This window comes from Typopeltis vanoorti, chromosome 26 (assembly GCF_054136105.1).
Source record: "Typopeltis vanoorti isolate ZY-2024b chromosome 26, IOZ_Tvanoo_1.0, whole genome shotgun sequence".
Taxonomy (NCBI): domain Eukaryota; kingdom Metazoa; phylum Arthropoda; class Arachnida; order Uropygi; family Thelyphonidae; genus Typopeltis; species Typopeltis vanoorti.
The window spans coordinates 31,335,315-31,354,337 of record NC_143574.1 but is presented as its reverse complement, the minus strand read 5'-3'; the positions used below and the strand labels follow the sequence as shown (position 1 = coordinate 31,354,337).

The following is a 19,023-nucleotide window of genomic DNA, read 5'->3' as shown; positions in this document are numbered from 1 at the left end:
AAGTATTTCCAGTCAACTACAACCTGCAACTCTTCATTTAAAAAAAAAAAAAAATGTCTCGCACATGACACTGATGTGCTTATAGGTCCTTTGATGTCTAGTGTATGGGATGAATATATATATATATAATTTAAAAAAAGAACCTTTCAACTGAAAGTCATTTAGCTGGTCTCATACAGATGTAACAAGGATTTTCCTCCAGGATTTTAAAAAAACTTGTTTTTAGAATCCAGAAAAAACAGACAAATCATGGAATACAAAGAGAAATAGGAGACTATGTAGATAGGTTAACTGCCCTTCTTACAACATTAATGAGGTTTATATATATTTTTATATCACTCCCATACACACATACAAAAAGTTTGTAGAACTTATTGCCAGTATGTAACAAAATAACTTTTGACTTCCTCTTAATCAGTTAGACTCATGGCCTTGACTTCATAAGTAGATGTAAGTTATTTGTTCATTTTGCACTTTAGTATGTTTTCTTTTTCTCAACATGAATTGTCTTGATCAGAGCTCAATAAACAAGAGGATATGCTATTTGAGTTAAAGAAAAACAACAATTAGTTTTGTAATACAAATAGAGGATTGCATAACTCATTCTTTATTACATTTAAAAAAAATGAACAGTTTGATTTTTCCAAAACTTGGAAAGCATGCAATTATAATAGTTGAGAAATTTGTATCATGCCATAAAGTTTCACAGGTTTCAAGGAAAGCAGGCAATCTATCATCAAACCGAAATTGACTGGAGTGCAGAATCTTGGCTTTTCTTTCTTTCAGGGTTACACGCTGATCAGCAATCATTATGAATAATTACGAGACACGCCACTGTTTAAAAACTTACTTTAATTAAATTAAAATACACTTCCTGTTTTGGCCTTTATATCATGGTCATTTTCAGGAATACAGAACGTGCTTTGACAGAGCACTTGCCCGTGTTCTGCTGTATGTAATGTCCCATATATGTGTGTGTGTATATATATATATATATATATATGTTTTTTAAAAATTAAATGACTGGATACTGAGGGATTAAAAGTAAAATATGGTTTATTATTAGAACAACTAGTTTCGTCTTTTAACAGACTTCTTCAGGTGCATAAAAAAGAGAAAACCATGCAAAAAACTTGAAGTAATAAACTTTAAACAAACAAAGCATTAGCATATACAGTTCAGTATTAAAGTGTTGGCATTTGGACATTTAAAACTGTTCTCTGGATAACTTCATTGTTGGGCATGCGCATGCATTCAGAATCTTGTGAATACCAAAGTTGTATAGCAGCACAATGACAGTCTGATAGGTTATAACTAAGGTTGTTATTAAGATGTATAGGATTAATGATGATTTCTTTTAGATTTCATTATCCTTCTTTCTAGTTCATCATAGCAACGAAAGATATTATTTGATCTGTTCCATAGAACTGAATGGATTAGGTTTTCTTCATTAGTGCTAGCAGAAAATAGAACATTGTTTGACAGAGCACTAGCCTGTGTTCTGCCATATGTAACATTCTTCTTGTGTTCTTCAATACGTAACTCAGTGGACTTCTCAGTCTGGCTTAATATGGTTTATCACAGTTACACCAGATCTGGTAGACACTGGGGGATATTTAAGGTTGCCATGCCCTGTTTTGGGTCGGCTCAGTAAGGAACAGAGTTTAGGAATGGAAGTGAATAATGTCTTGATGTTGTATTTCTTAAGAACTTTGGCAATTTGGGTGAAACAGAGCTGATATACATACATACGTGTGTGTGTATGTGTGTTAAAGATATCAGGAAATGATATACTTGGTTTTAATCCTTTACCCGAAGAAAGCAAAACCATGTTGTGAAAAATATATTCATGTCTGAACTACTTGTATATAGAGGCTAATAACTTCACATCCCTTGCCTTGGTATGTATCCCATAATATAAAGCACACACCCTTTTGGACATGTAAAATGATATGCATAATGAGAAGGGCCACTACCCAGACCTGTTTCAACTTTTATTAAGGTATCATCAGTGGGAGTCAGATCTGGTAGAGATAGCAAAGTTGAAGTGATGCAGAAGTCATATATATCTCATATACAAGTAGCCAAAAGGTGCTAGACCTCAATAATAAAAATCTCTGGATGAGAGAAAGATGTTGAAAGTTTTTTTTTACCTTGGTTCTATTATATGTTAAAGATACCTAGAAATTATATACTTAGTTTTAATCCTATACCCAAGGAAAGCAAAACAATGTTTTGTGCATGAAATACATTCATGTATGAATTACATATATATAGAGGCTAATGACTTGACATCACTTGCCTTAGTATGTGTCCCACAGATGAGACCTCAATAAAGGTCGAAACCGATCTAGGTAGTGGCCCTTCTCATTATGCGTATCATCATTTTATACATCTGAAAGGGTGTGTGTGTGTGCGTTACGTTATGGGATACTTAAAATATATCCAAACAATTACTGGAAGCAGACTTGAGTAAAATTCTAGACACAAATGAAGCAGTGCTGGTAACAGGAGACCTGAATGCTAAGCACATTCAAGAACAGCAGAACTACAAATTGAAATGGCAGCACTTTCAATGGCTTTGTTGCACCAGGAACACAGTGATTGTAGGACCACCAATCCTGATACGTTGTAGTACCTATCACATAACCCAGTTTTACTCCAATGTGGACTTACAACATAAAAATATCCAATTGGGCCCCAACTGTCAACTAGAAACTAATGACCACTACATGAATCTGTTGGCCCATTTACAGCCATCAACATAAAGTAAAAACCAAAAAAAAAAAAAAAAAAAAAATTGACTACTCAGTGTCAAGCTTAGAAAAGCAGATAACCAACTACAGGAACAGCTGAGATTGCAGATGTGCCATGCACAAACTTCGACTTCCAGATGTGATTAAAATCCTGATGTGTGAAAAGAGCCAGGCACAAAAGCCAGAAAGCTGGCCTCAGAACACCAACAAGCACCAACAGGGTTACAAAGGAAGTTTGATATGCTCTTAAAAACTATCGAAATCAACAGTGGGAGGCAAAACTTAAACATAGAGGATCAGATGCTCTGGAAAGTGACCAAAGCTCTATACCATAAACCTCTCCCACTGTCAAAAGTGGTCTGGTTTACCATGCCACATACAAAATTGAATCCATTACCGACAGCCTAGAGAAGTAGTCCAAATAAAGTTCATCAGTAAAGTACATACTTGGATATGCTGAGTACACACAGAATGCATAAATCCTATCCAACTGACATCACCTGTGGAGGTACATGAAATCATTACCACACTTAAGAATAGGAAAGCAATAGACCCAGATGGAATTTCTAACAAAATCATCAAATGCCTGCCACACAAAGCCATAATGCATATTGTTGCTATTATTAATGCAATATTAAGATGTCACTACTTTCCTGCATGATGAAAAGTAGCAGATGTAATCTTAATCCCAAAACTAGGAAAAGTAGCACCACATACCCAAAACTATCACCCAATCAACCTGCTTTCCTGCCTTATAAAATTAGCTGAGAGGGTTATACTAATAAGACTGCAGAAAGTTACTAAAAAATTAAATCTCATCCCAGATGAGCAATTTGGATTCTGGGAGAACCACTCCACAGAATTGGAAGTTCTCAGAGTCATGGAAAACATCAGCATAGAGTTCAACTGGAATCAGCACACAGGGGCAATCTTCCTGGACATCCAAAATATTCAACAAAAATATGGCACAATGGGCTTCTTTTCAAACTCCTTCAGGCAAAATTTTCCTAGCTGGTTTAACTTATCTAATCCGAACTCAGCAATTGCAAACTCAGAGTGAAGTTACAGGGAATTAGATCATCTGAATGCAACGTCACTGCAGGCGTCTTCCAAGGCTCCCTCTATCATTCTGCTCTTTTCTATTCTATGTGGCTGACATCCCATGCATAGTTGCCACCATAATTGCCCTATATGCAGATGATACTGCAATGATGGTGTGCTCCTTGCAACCTAGATTGGCAACCAAAAAACTGAAAAACTCAGTCTTAGTACTAGAACAATGGCTCAAAAAATGGCAAATTGATATTAATGCAGACGAGCACTACAGTGCTATTCACAAGAAGGCGAATGTCCCTGGAGGGTAAAATTATTATGTTTGGCACCCCATTCCATGGCAATCACTAGCCAAATACTTAGGGGTACAACTAGATAAAGGGCTTTGCTTTATAACTCATATTGATCATGTCTGCTCACAAGCAAATAGGACAGTGTGACAGCTATACCCGTTACCGAATCGTCATAGCCAGCCAAGCACATGCTGTTATACAAGACACTAATCAGGCCAATCCTGATGTATGGCTCACCTGCATGGAGTCACACAGCAGATTCAATGTTAGCAAACTACAGACAATCCAAAACAAATGTTTATGAATAGCATTTAACACACTATGGTTCATAAGAAACATACAGCTTCACCTAGAAGCCAGTATCCCTGAGATCAAAACTTTTCTTACAAAAAAAAAAAAAAAGCTGCAAAATTCTTTGCAAATGCTGCTATTCACCCTAACCCATTAATATGCCAAAAGGTAAACTATACTGAGCATGATTCCTGCAAAACACAAACATCTCAAAACCATACTGAGCAGGTAAGTTTTTTTTAAAACTCACTGCCAGAAGCCCAAGATGGGTGAGCCAAAGACTCAGTAATATTCCAAGCCTGTTGCAGTCTACTGCCTACCTGTAGACTAAAAAAAAAAAAAAAAAAAAACCTCAGAACAAACATTCCAAAAAACCATACTGAATAAATTTTTTTAAGGGGAAAAGAAAAAAAAAAAAACTCGCTGGTAGTCAGTAGCCCACAATGGGCAAGCCAAGTGCTCAGCAATATTCCTTAATCCAGAAGTTTCCATTGCAAATCCAACAAAGGGATAGAGAACACTACAGGTATGAATCTTTTTAGAACAGTTAACCTTGGTATCTCTTCTGGATCTGGCTCCCACTGATGACACCTTGGAATTTCAGCAAGATAAGTGCTTTGGTTTTCTTTCCTTTGTTTTTCACTTTGATATTTTAATTTTATTTTGCTGGTAGTGGTGGTTCCATCCCACCCCCAATAATAGCACTGGATTATTTAAGCAAATATTCAGATTGCTAGTAGTACATATAATATCTGCATTATAGGATTACTTTTGGCTGTATCACAGCTGCCATTTTATAGTAGCTCAGCTACAACATTTTCTGGTGGTGATATACAGTTTTTTTTGTATATCACAGGATTATTTAATTTTCAATCTTATACAACTGAAAAGTTTCTCTTATAATCAAATGCAGAGGTTTTACTTTCCCCACCCCACAAGATATTGATACCAATTTCTCCAAGGGTGCAAACTCTAGGAATTGAAATTCCAGGAAGTGAAGAAGCAAGAAGTGATGAAAGGTTTAAAAGAGATTAGCAGGACTAGCAGAGGGAAATATTTAATTCCTGTAATGGTAGAAGCCAGGTTAAAACACTAAAAATTGAGAGATTTACAGTGGAATATATAGAAAACATTAATGAAATTCTTATCCAGACATTCTCAAATGGGTAATATGAAAAGGTATTTCAGACAAATATCCAAGCTGAGGTCACCTTTACAATGGATATGAAGATGCCTGTATCAAATTTTGCCAACATTGGTAAAATTTGAGTTATTAACTATAGTTAATAACTACAGATAATTAACTATAGCAGCATAACTATAGTTAATTATCTGTAATTAACTATAGCAGCAACCAAAATATATTTTGTCATTTTGGCTTCTCTCTCTCTCTCAAACACACACACCAGACAGTCTATAATGAACCATTTCCATCAGATCTACAGTCTTCCTTAACTTCTATTTTTGTTGGTTGAAGTTCAACTATCATTAATAATACCCCTTCTCCTGTCCTATTTATTCTATCTTCTCTGAAAATACAATGTCCATTACATTCTATCCCTGTAACTACATCATTCTCTGACAACCAGGTTTTGCTGATGTCAATAATTCAGGTAATTATGTTGATAAAAAATATCTTAAGATGTTAAGATATAAAGACAGATACATATCTACTTCTTTCTTATTAGAGCTTTGGAGGATTTAACAAGACTGGAGTAGTGGTTCTCATTCTTCTCCCCTCCCCTGTCCTTGGATCATTCTGTAATATTCAAAAAGATGAAGAAGGGAGAATATTGACAACAGACTAGAAATACTGTGGATATGTATTAAAGTTTATAAACATTTATGCTCCATCCAATGGAACAATTAGATGAAAATTCTTCCAAGAATTGCAGTCATATTTATATGGTACCCACTACATCATAGCAACTTGAAATTGGAATTATAGTGAAAACCCCACATTAGACAAAATAGGAGGACACCCCAAAAGTGGAAAAGTGGGGTATACACAGTTAAAAATATATCTTGACAATGCTCAACTAGCAGACATATTGGAGGATTTGCAACCCTAATCTTCACACTTACATGAACCAACGTATTAGTAACTGTCTGGTTTGAATTTATATATCTTCTTCCCTTATAAACAGGATAATTCAGATAAAACATCTTGACATCAACATGTGAGATCACAATCCAGTTCTGGACCATGGAGACTTCCACAAAATTGATCTTGTCAACCAACCAAACTCCAGACCCTCTGTTTAAACTGGAATAATGTTATTTGGAACTGGGATGCATGGTTAAAATTCAAACAAGCAGTAAAACAGAATATGATTGAATAGGGAAAGGAACAGACTTTCCTCACAAGCTGGTTCATAGCAAACTAGTACAGTGGTATATAATGCAGTAAGAGCATCAGAAACATCAACACAGAGATAGAAGTGGAAAGGCAGAAACAAGTGGAAGAAAGAAAGAAACTTCAAAATAAGAATACAGCCACACTTAGCAGATAACTCTTGAGTTGCATTCATCAATAGTTCATCAAATTCTGCAAAGAAAGGACTACCATCCAAATATGCAATGGATGGTGAAGATGGTATCCATCACATAAGATATTTTTTGACTTTTTTCAAAAACACTCTAAAAATCTGTTTAAAACCAAAGTACTGTGAGAAATTATAACTCTTGGAACATTAATGACTTTCCTGTTCATATCCAAGATGGGCTTGACAGACCCATTACAGCAGCTGAAGTTATCACACCCTATAAAGTTTGCCAGGCAAGAAAATCCCCAGGACCTGATGATCTAGGGATAGAACTTCTCACAAGGCTTGGGATTTTGTTGTACCGATTCTAGTTATGTGGTTTAATTCTTTTCTCTCTATAAGATGCGTACCAAGTGAATTTGTAACAAGCCATACTATCTTCATTCCAAAACCTAATAGAGATAATTTTTTTCCAAGATATTTTTCCACATTATTAATAACAGGTTTAAAGTAGGAATGAGATACATTCTTGAAGCAAGTCGACAATACACATGCTGTGTAAAGGATAACAGTTCACTTAACTATGAAGAAAAATAAGACATTAGCATATGCAGTAGGCACTTTGAGGATAATGATTCCATCTACATTTCTTTTGGTATTTTGGAAAAATTCAGCAAAATCAGTGGATTAACTGCGAATGCTGCCAAGACAAAATTAAAAATTTTTGAAGAGTGGAGTTTCAGTAGAGGATATGATTGATAGATATAGGCAATCTGATAGAATATATGAAAGGATTGCAGTGAAGAGTGAGGAAGTGAAAATAGCTAGTATGCTTCCTATGTATGATAACACAGAATTAAGAAGGGCTATAATAACAAATGATCCAATGTAATAGGCTGTGTAGAGTGAATTTGAAGGAAGAATGGATTTATATGAGGGACAGCTTGCAGTTTAATGCATTTGGTATCAAGAGTCTGCAGAAATTATTTATTGGTATGAAACCTAATACAGAGAGTTAGGGAAAGTAGATTATGATGAGTGGTGAGAATGAATACATAAGAGTAACTAAGTTATGCAACTATATTAATGATATGAATATGCTTAATAACAGAGGTCATTATGATGAAAACATGATTTTTTACTCAATGGAATTTCACAGCAATGGAGCTGTGAATTTGAAGCTATATGATGTGAGGCAGAATCTAATAAGATCAAATACATGGTAGGGTATTGCTACAGATCTAGTGTATTAGTTGATGGTGATGATGAAACACATCACCAAATAAACCTAATGGGAACTAAATGATTAATCATCATAGCAGACTTTAATTATCCAAACATTGACTGGGTAGAAGTGAAATGTCATGAAAAAAATGAAGCCAAATCTAATGAGCTATTACCAGACTTCCTTAAGTAGCATTACAATTCGGTTACCAGACTTCCTTAAGTAGGATTACAATTAGGCTTGTAATCATTAGGATTACAATTAGGCTCCTAATTGTAATCCTAATTTAATATTTTCATTATTTATAGCTTGATTTTCTCTCTTCACTTCTCATATGCATTGTTTGAATTTTTATATTTTCTAGGGACTAGTACTGGGCTGTGGACCATACTTTGGGAAATGTTACTTTAGAGAATAATTTGAGTAAAATGATTTTATGTTGAAAATAACCTCTACAGTGATGAAGACCTGAATTTCATTAAATAACTTTTTTTTTCAGCAACTTACAGTCTGCTGTTCACAGGAAGTTAAGTGTGTGGATGTTTCAGGACAAACTGATTATTCAGCACAAAAGTAGGTTGCATTTATCTATATAATATACTATCATAATGTATTGAAACAGTATTATCTTTGACATTAAAAAATGCTTCAGTCCACTTAAATATTAAGCATGCTATAATTCAGAATATTGGTTTACAGACAAATTGAAGAAAATCTTGTATATGAAATAAAATAAAAAAAAAAAAACCTAATTGTAATCAAGCATGGGGGGGGGGGGCAATTCTATGTAGAAACTTCAACAAGATGCATATGAAAATTGCTTTTGACGAATTTGGAATATAGTTTCAAGTTCTTCCTGAGAAAGGATCTTCTAAGGTCTCCTGAGAAACTCATCTGGATTAAAATGGGGGGGGGGGGAACTTCTCTGAAGATATCCAGTATAGGTAGGCTTGCGAGACTTCCCATATATATGGGACTGTCCCATATTTTTCGTTGAATTTTGCTGTTCCGTATTGTACTTGTAGGGATAGCCTAATGTCTTGTATTTTAATGAAAAGATAAAATTATAAAGGTTATGTTAAGCAATTATAATTTTCAATATTCTTTTCAAATAATCCAACTTAAATTGATTTGTAAGCCATAAAACCTGACAATTTGAGGAAATTAATTGTGTTTACAGTTTGTGGCAGCGACGGTCCCTTTCATTGGCTGCTTTTCATTTAGTATAAGCATTTTATTTATAATTTTGTACAGATATATTGCATTTGCTTATTTTCAAACAGTTCTTATTTGGACATTATGCAGTGCAGTACAATATGTGGATGTTATTTCAATAATTATTAAAAAATAATATCTTGCCTTTATTGAGTGTGTAATATTTGATTAATATATAAAATATATAATTAAAGGTAAATTAATTTTTTTTACTTATACAAAGGTAAATTAAATTTTGTTTCTTTCCTTAAGTCCTTAACAATGCCAAGTGCACTTTTAACGATGATTATTTGAAAGAATGGAATTTTATTGCAAAAGGAAAACATAATGACAAAATTGAATGTAAAATCTGTTCCTCCCCCCCCCCCCATACTAAATGTAGAGGAACATTTAGTATGGCACATGGGGGACGATCGGATATTACCACTCAGAAACACAAATTGAGCATTTTGAGTTCCAGTTTCAAAAGTATTGATACTTATTTTGTAAAGCCAAATACCAGATTTATTTTTTATTTTGTACAACCAACTCACCAAAATTGTCCCATATTTGGTTTTCCAAAACCTGGCAACCCTAAGTATAGGTCCTATTGTTCAAGCAATTTTGCCCAAGTTTGGCATCAGAAATTCAATCCAATTGGACTAAAATAAGGAATATTGTAGAGGAGATTGCTTTTACAGATATCTCAGTCAATTACATCATTCCACTCCACTAATTTCAACCAAATATATGAGGGGGTCTGGAAAGGTCTGATAAATGCCTAGAACAAAAATGATATTAAAGCAACTGATATAACCACAAGAAAGAACATACTAGTAGCAGAACATGCAAGGATATAAGAATATAAGAACATAAGTAACTTATGTTCTTATATTCTTATATCCTTGCATGTTCTTTCTTGTGGTTATATCAGTTGCTTTAATATCTTTTTGTTCTAGGTGTTTATCAGAACTTTCCATACCCCCTTCCTCCTCCCTCATAGTTGTTTCTTATGTTAATTAAGGCTCTCTAAGGGATTCAACTTATAGTCACTTCTTATCATACTAAGAGCTCCCTCTCCTAAGAATCTTAACACAACTGGATTGAGGTGGGGGAAGTCCTACATTGCATTGTTCAAATTATATCATTAAATTGATTTTTACTAAATTTGAAATATAGTAGTCTTACACATTGTTTAAGAACCTCTGAGAATTTCAGCACAATTGGACCATGGTGAATGGGGGGTCCAAAAGGGGCTCTAAACTTGTCTGGATTGAATCATTTAACTAATTTCAGTCAGTTATAGTTGATTATCACTATAACAAGTACAGTAACATTTTTTTTTTTTCCACTTTAAGCTTTAGCTTGTTGCATTTACAATACTTCAGTGTAGAATCTACCCTTTGTGTTTTTGGTCTGCCAATTGGTCTTTTTGTATTTGTCTTCCCCATTTCTTGCTAATTTAATTGATCCTTATAATTCTATTCTGCTAATATGCTCATCCCATTCTGGATTTCTCTTTTTAATCCATTTATTTATGGAATGTACATGACTTTATTCATGAATCTTTTCATTTTTTCATGTAATATTATTTTCCTGTTGGTTTTTTGATATTTCTATTATTGTTTCACATCATAAATTAATAACCTGTTAATTTATAAATTATTTCATTTAGCTTTCAGGGATGTTCTTTTACTCTTTTTTTTTTAATGTGATACCTCCCACAAAAGATTTTTGTAAAGCTGAAATACATTTCTGTAGATAGGCAAAGGATATTTTTTTATTAATATTATCATTTTTATTTATTTATTTTTATGATTATTTTGCCTATTTTTTTTTGGGAGTTTTTCTTTATTTTTCACATAGTCCAAAAACCCTGCTCTAGAGACCAAACATTGAACTTTTCAAGCCACTCTAGGCCTCCAATAAGTGGAGCAGTGGTCTCACACCAGACCTTGTAATTTATCTCCTACTTAAAGACAACTGCAAACATCTATGTCAACGTCAACAGCAGAATTCAAATCCACAGCCTCTTGGTTGTAGAGCAGATGTGCTAAAGACTCAGCAAATCAGACCAGAAAAACAATGTTCCAATGTGATCATCATTATTGATTTCCTGGTATACTCTCAAGGGATTTTTAGGCTACTACAATAGCATTACACAATTAAGTTCACATTATTATTAAACTGTCAACAGTTTTCCTCCAAATCAGTCTATTACTCCTCAGCATTCCAATATTGTAGTATCTAACATTTTATTCTTCTAAGGCACCTACATCTTAATATTCCTCTGGGTCTTTTTCCTGCTATCTTGGCATTAATCAGAACAAGTTGATTGCCAAAATCTTGGCAATCAACCTGTTCTGCTAACTTTTCTTCTCCCATTCTGTATAAGTGATCATAACAACATAGATTGGTCCTGCTCACACACTCTTGAGTACCAACAGCCAACAAAAGAACTTGAGTGTCAAGTACTTTCCTAATGTCTTCATTTTGAATATGATTCTGTCATTGATGCTATCTATTCAGGCCTCTAATTTTTTGCAGAATCCTTATATCTGTGGTCTCTAATCTTTGGTCAAGTGTTTATTTCTAACCCAACTCTCAGGTTCATAACTTAAAACTGGTGTGAATACTGCTAAATTGGAGTTTTTGGAGTTTAATTTCTTTCTTATTTCATATAAATTTATTCAACTGACTTCTCACCATACTGTTTTGCTTATTCTGTTGTATATTTTCATTAATTTATCATCTTCACTAAAAACTGCTTAAATAGATGAAATACTTTACTTGTTTAATGAATATTGTAGCAATATTTAAAAAAAGGGAACAGTATCTAAACTGAAAAACTTACTATATACCACTCTAAAAATATGTACAAGAATTGTCAAAGAAGAATTAAAATCAAGACTAAATTATAATGATGAACAACAAGGATTCCATAAGGGAAGATCATGTACTGAGAAAGCTTTTGACAAAATCAGATTAAAGGATGTCCATTAAGAAAAATACCACTGCAAATCATGAAATGATCGAAGATATATACTCAAAAAATGAATATGTAATAAGATATAGAAACACAAATACACAAAAAAAAATCCTTATAAGGAAAGGCATCAGATAAGGTGTCCATGTTTATTTAACATAATAATGCACAAAATAATAACAGAAATTAAAAGGAATAAAAAAAAAAAGAAGAAAATGTAAATTTGATCAGATATGCAGATGATGTAGCATTACTTTCAGAAAATGAAGATCTCCGAAAGCAATTATTCAAATCCCAACAGATATGAGAAGTTTTAACAGGTGAATACAACAGAGAAATCAAAAGCAATGGTAACTGCAAAAGACCCAATCAGAAGTGAATTAGAACTAAATGGAAAAATACTGGAACAACTCTGTCCATCCATCTATTCAGTGGACATCAACAGATGTCATATGGTCACTCAGATGCTTACTGATGTGTCACACCAGTCCTCACCAGGTGGTTTTGTTGTGTGTTTTCTGGAGACTTTAACTCTGAAGAAAATCACTCCAGACATCCATCCATCCATCTCATTGACAGTCTACCCATTCCTCTTTTTTCCAGAAACTTTACTTTCTATTACTGTTTTGAAGTCCTTCCATCCTTTCAATGTGTCCAAAGTATTTCAGCTTTCTTCTGTTAATATCCTTAAGGAGCCTTAAAGTTCTTCTGGTCCTTTCTAGCACCCAGCCATTTGTCTGCTTTCAGTATATGATATCCTCAACAGCCTTCTACATTACAGAAGGCTGTTGAAGATATCATATACTGAAAGACTATCAGACTTCTTTATGTTCCAAGTCTCACATCCATAAGTTGCTGTTGGAAAAACAGCTGCATCCAAAATCCTCAACTTTGTTCCTGTGGAGATAGATCCTTCATTCCAGATTTTCGACAAGTCTCTGACTGTTGTTTTAGCCATTCCTAATCTTTTTCTAATGTCTTCTGAACAGCAATTCTTCACATGGATCGCTGGTACTCAAACTTGCTGAATTCCTCAATTCCTTCCCCATTAAGGTACCCTTCTATTTAAGCTACATATTAAAGTATATATTAAGTCACTAACTAGACCAGTTTCAATCTTTAAATGTCTCATCAACTGAACCTATAGGAAAGCCATTTACTTCCCTACCAAGCAAAAAAAACCTTGCTACAACTATGTGGGTAAAAGTTATTCTGTGGCCCTGACAAGGACTGCTGTTTGTACATTGCATTTGCCCTTTTCATAAGTCAAATTTTGATTTGTTGATGCTTTTTTGCAACTTCATTATAGGTCATCATCATCATCATCATCATCAAATTCCTGCCATGTACCCTCAAGGGGTGTACAGGATATGACAGTACTATATGAAAAAATTACATCATTACTAACTTCCTATCTACAATTTTCCTCCAAATCAGTCTGTTACTTGTCAAGACTCCAACATTATCAGATCTTATATTTCTATCGTCTAAGGCACTTTGTACCGTATCAATCCACCTATATCTTGGTCTTCCTTTGGGTCGTTTTCCTGCCAACCTGGCAGAGAACACTTGTTTTGCTAATCTTTCCTCTCCCATTCTATTTAAGTGACCATACCATCTGAGATTAGCTCTGCTAACGCATTCCTGGATGCTGACAATGTCAAGTTCTTTCCTAATATCCTCATTTTTAATATGATATTGCCATTGATGCCATCTGTTCACGCCTCTAATCTTTCTCAGAACTCTCATATCTGCGGTCTCTAGTCTTTGGTCAAGTGTTTTACTTCTGACCCAGCTCTCAGATCCATAAGTTAAAATTGGTTTGAACACAGTCTTGTATACAGCTAATTTAGTGTTCCGACTAATTTCTTTCTTATTCCATATGAATTTATTCAATTGACTTCCCACGATACCAGCTTTGTTGATTCTGTTGTCTATTTCTATATTTAGTTTACCATCTTCAGTAAAAATTGTGCCTAAGTAGCTGAAATGTTTTACTTGTTCCACAGGTTCTCCATTCACAACACAATTGACATTTTCAATGATTCTGCCTATTTTCATTGTCTTTGTCTTTTTATTGCTGACCTTCATACCATATCTATTACAACAGCTATTCAATTTAGTCAGAGAATCTTGCAGACATGTAGCGGATTTATTTAGAAGTATAACATCATCCGCATAAAGCAAAGAGCTGACATTAACATCTCCAATTTTGATATCAGGTTTAATACCACATTCCTTCATAATGTGATTCATATAGATAATGAATAACAGAGGGGATAATGTACATCCTTGTCTCACACCAGATTTAACATTAAACCATCTTCCTGTACTTCCTTCAATTCTAACTGCTGACTCACAACTCAAATAAAGACTAAGTATTGCTTGATATAATGCCCCATTGACACCATATAACTGCAGCGTATTGAATAGCTTCTCTCTTGGCACCTTGTCATATGCCTTTTCCAAATCGACAAAACTTAAATACAGATCTTTGTTATATTCCCATGCTTTCTCGACTGTTTGTCGTAAAGTGAAGATCTGATCCTGACAGCCTCTATTTGGCCTGAATCCAGCTTGTTCTTCACCAAGCTTTTCTTCCACAATTCTTCTCAACCGTTTCTCAAGTATACTTGCATAGATCTTGCCAGGAACACTCAGTAGGGAAATACCTCTGTAATTCTCACATTCAGTTTTATTTCCCTTTTTATATATGGGTACTATGAGAGCTCTACTCCAATCATCGGGAATTCGTCCCTCTGTCCAGGCTTTCTGAACTATGCAGTGCAGCCACTGTAAGACTCTTATACCACCATACTTCAGCATTTCTGGTCGAATATCATCTACTCCTGCTGCCTTTCCACATTTCAAGCCTTTGATGGCTTTTTCTACTTCAAGTATGGATATGTATTCCTGACTGCATGCCTGGTCAGTGTTTTTTATCACTGTGCTGTCATCACTGCTTGTTTCATTTAGCAGTTTTTCAAAGTAATTACTCCATACTTCAAGGATATCTTTTTCTCCTGTTTTCATTTCACCTTTATCATCTCTAATTCCTTTTATAGCACTCTTTCCTCCATTCCTAAGTTTCTTCAACAACCTCCAGAATATTTTGCCACCTTCTTGATATTTATTTTCTATATTCTTGCCAAAGTCCTCCCATGACTTTTGTTTAGCTAGTTTTACACACTGTTTAGCTTTCTTACATTTGTCTCTGTATTCTGTAAGAGTAAAAGCTGATTTATTTGCCAGGAACTTTTGATATGCTTTCTTCTTTTCCTTCACTGCCTCTTTAACTTCCTGTGTCCACCAGGGAGTTCTGATTTTTTTATCCTTGCACACAACCTCACCACATGCCTCTCTGGCAGAATCAATCAATGTTTCCTTCAGTGTTTGCCACTGAATCTCCAAGGTTTGATTCCTGTTCTCAAACTCTTTCATTTTCTTTTCAATAATATTTCTGTATTTTAGTCTACAGTTCACATCTGAGAGCTGCTCAACTTTTATTCGCTTTAAAACTTTCTTACATGTTATTCTTTTCAATATGAAATTCAATTTTATCCTGCTCAAGACTAAATAGTGATCACTTCCAATTTCAAATCCTCTGTACACTCTGGTGTCCTGCACCAGGGAGAAAACATTCATTATAGGTTGGGAGTAAAAATATAGTTCTGGCCCCAAGCCACTTGTTGCATGATATCCAGCATTTTTTTTTTTTTTTTCTTGGCTGTCTTGGCACACTTGTTGCAAAATCAGGTTTATGTAGTGAACAGGGCTTTTGAACAGAATTGGATAATGAAGGTCTTTATTAATTTTAGAATAAGGGATATTTTATACGTTTGTTCTATGTACTAGTGACTTTGAGTTGTCTTTACTGTTTGTATGTTCTGAAGAAGCCAAACAGCCCAGTTGGTGAAACTTATTGGCATAATTTATCATTAAATTTACTGGTCAAAAAAAACAAACAAACAGTGTACTCGTATTATAAAATTTATTAAGTTAGTGGCCAAAAAAATATACTCACAGTGAAGGTCTTTATGTCAACAGGATTGTGATAAGTCATTGCTAAGAGAAAATGCTTTGATATTTCTTATAGCTTGGTGAGTGAAATAGAAAAGGCAAGCCACTTGAAGTTGGGGACATTAAAATCACATTCTGGGAAGATGACCTTGCTGTTTGGTAGTAGTTGGACTGTAGAAAATCAAGCCTCATGGATAAAAAGTTAGCCCTCTGAAGTTAAAGTCAAAGAGCTGCTCTCCAACTTTCTGAAGTTGGAGAGTAGCAGAGACAATAAATGTAATGTAATGTAATGTGACAAGATCAAAAACAAAGGATTCTAGATTTGCCATGAAATATACAACTTACCACTCTTTTGATAGAGGAATAATCTAGAGTGTAATTCAGACAAATAATTGTAGCTGCAAATCGAGGTTCATTTGGAAATAGGTGGTCAGGCTTGGATATCTCTAAGTGAGATTCAGTTTTATGTTTGTAAACTGGATGGAAAAGTATTTTTTTTAGAGGTAGCCAGTTGCTGTTCAGGTAGGCAAGTGCTTTAGTAAAGTTTCTGATTTTGTATGTATTTATTTATTTTTTCTTAAAAGAACGAAATAGAAATTCAATGTGGAAAAATATATTCATACACAATAATCAGATAAAGTGTGATAACTAGAATGGAGCAATTAGCCACCAGTATTAGATGTAACAAAAGCAGAGGTGCAACAATTGGTACAAAAAATACACTAAACAAAAAGTATTTCTTTCTGTTTACTTGAGGTATTAATGTGTTTATTGCATTGTTTCAGAAAAAATGTTTTCTAAATAAAAAAAAATTAGGAACTAAAAGAAAGATGTTCTTTAGTTTGAAGCTTTGAGAGTACATAAGTTGCATTTTGCAACCTCTGGATTATTAGCAGGGCACAAAAATACCTGGTTACATCGCTAATCAAATAGCATCCTTCTTTTCCCATCTTAATTGTTATTGTAAGTGGAGGAAAATTCAAGTATTAAAATTTATATTTTTGTCATTTTGTTTATTATTTTTCAGACCATTACTTGTAGATAAACCAGATATTGTTGTTGGAACTCCTAGTCGTATCCTAGGCCATCTTCAAGCAAAAAATCTAGTTCTAAAAGATTCTCTTAAAATTCTGGTTATTGATGAAGCTGACTTGGTATTTTCCTTTGGTTATGAATCTGATGTCAGGGAAGTACTAAAGTGAGTATATGTACTATTAATGTCACTACAATATAGTTCAGTGTTTTAACAGAAATTTTTAAGGTGAAACACTTTGCAGTATCTAATTTTAAACTATTGATCTTCTGTTTTTCTTAATTACATTATGTTGGCATAGATAAACTGTGCCTACATAATGGTGCAGTTTGCTGATGAAATTATAATCAGAAGCACTGAAATTTTACAAATCATTAATAATTAACCACCGTGGTTGCTATGATATGTTTGCATGTCAACAAATACATGAATGCAAAGCATCCATTGACATTACAGTACTCTATACTGTATTTCAATGGATAATACTATTGAAATAACGTGGATATGAAGCATATGTCATCCATGTGGCAGGTTGAGTGTGGGGGGGGTGATATGTGAGCTACTCAATAAAATGCATTGTCATTTTGTGATATATGCTCTTGAGAGGGTACTTCAGATATTGTGATAGCCCAACACAGTATTTCATGACTAGTTTCTCTGATTTGATCATCTGTTACATTTCAGTCCTCTCAAGTCTCCTGACTACCTTAGAGTTTGGTATTCCTGTGTTTTTTTCTTCAAATATTTGCTCTATTAATCTGATCAGCTCAGCTCACACATTCTTGATTATTATTAATAATGTGAAATTCTGTTATCTTCATTTATAATATGATTCTACTATTAATACCCATCTATTTGCTCTCCTAGGTTTCTCAGAACATTTATATCTGTAGCCTCTAGTCTTCATTTAACTCTTTTATTTCAACTGAACTCTCAGATCCTTAAGTTAAAAAGTCTTAGCTGATTTCTCACTTGTTCCATATAAATTTATTCATCTCACTTCCACTATACTAACCTTATTTATTCTATTATCTATTTCCATATTTAATTTTCCATATTCACTAAAATTTTGCCTAGCATATTTCCATGATTTATTGAACAGGAACATTACTTCTGCAATTCAAAATTATATACCAACTACTACTGTAGAAGCTGAATCTGCAGAACTGCCATCAAAGGAAGAACTTAGTGATATAATACATTCATTCAGGAACAACAACAACAAATCCCTAGGAATAGATAAAATTCCTGCAGAGCTGCTGAAAGCAGAAAGAAAGAAAGTAGAAGACAAAATATATGAATTTATTTTAACCATATGAAACAAAGGGCAAAAAAATGGAGAAAGAGTCTGGTCTGCTCAGTACTTAAAAAAATAACACCAAACAGTTTATCATCTACATCACATTTTTTAGCATTTTCTATAATGTCAAATAATGTTTGCTGTTTTGATGAATTTACTTTAGATTCAATGTTACTTTTTCTTACATTCTGGTTTGATATTTAACTTTCACTGTTTTGTTTTCCAAATGTATCAATATGCTTGCATTTTACATTATTAATTCTAGATGTTTTACATGCAGTTTTTACTTGTATCATCTCAACATATTTGCTGTATGCATGTTTTACATTTTGCAAATTTTGAATCTTTGCATAAATAGTAAAACTTACAATTCTTGCCTTTTTTTA

At 33.9% G+C, this 19,023-nt stretch overlaps 1 protein-coding gene across 1 annotated transcript in view; it reads left to right on the top strand.

Annotated features, from left to right (window-relative positions):
- Ddx56 (putative ATP-dependent RNA helicase DDX56) overlaps positions 1 to 19,023 on the top strand; it is a 178,339-nt gene that overhangs the window by 52,062 nt on the left and 107,254 nt on the right. Inside the window, exons 4-5 of the mRNA XM_090414917.1 lie at positions 8,604 to 8,677; positions 17,332 to 17,502. Coding sequence (XP_090271043.1) covers positions 8,604 to 8,677; positions 17,332 to 17,502 — 245 coding nt within the window. The remainder of the gene's footprint in view (positions 1 to 8,603; positions 8,678 to 17,331; positions 17,503 to 19,023) is intronic.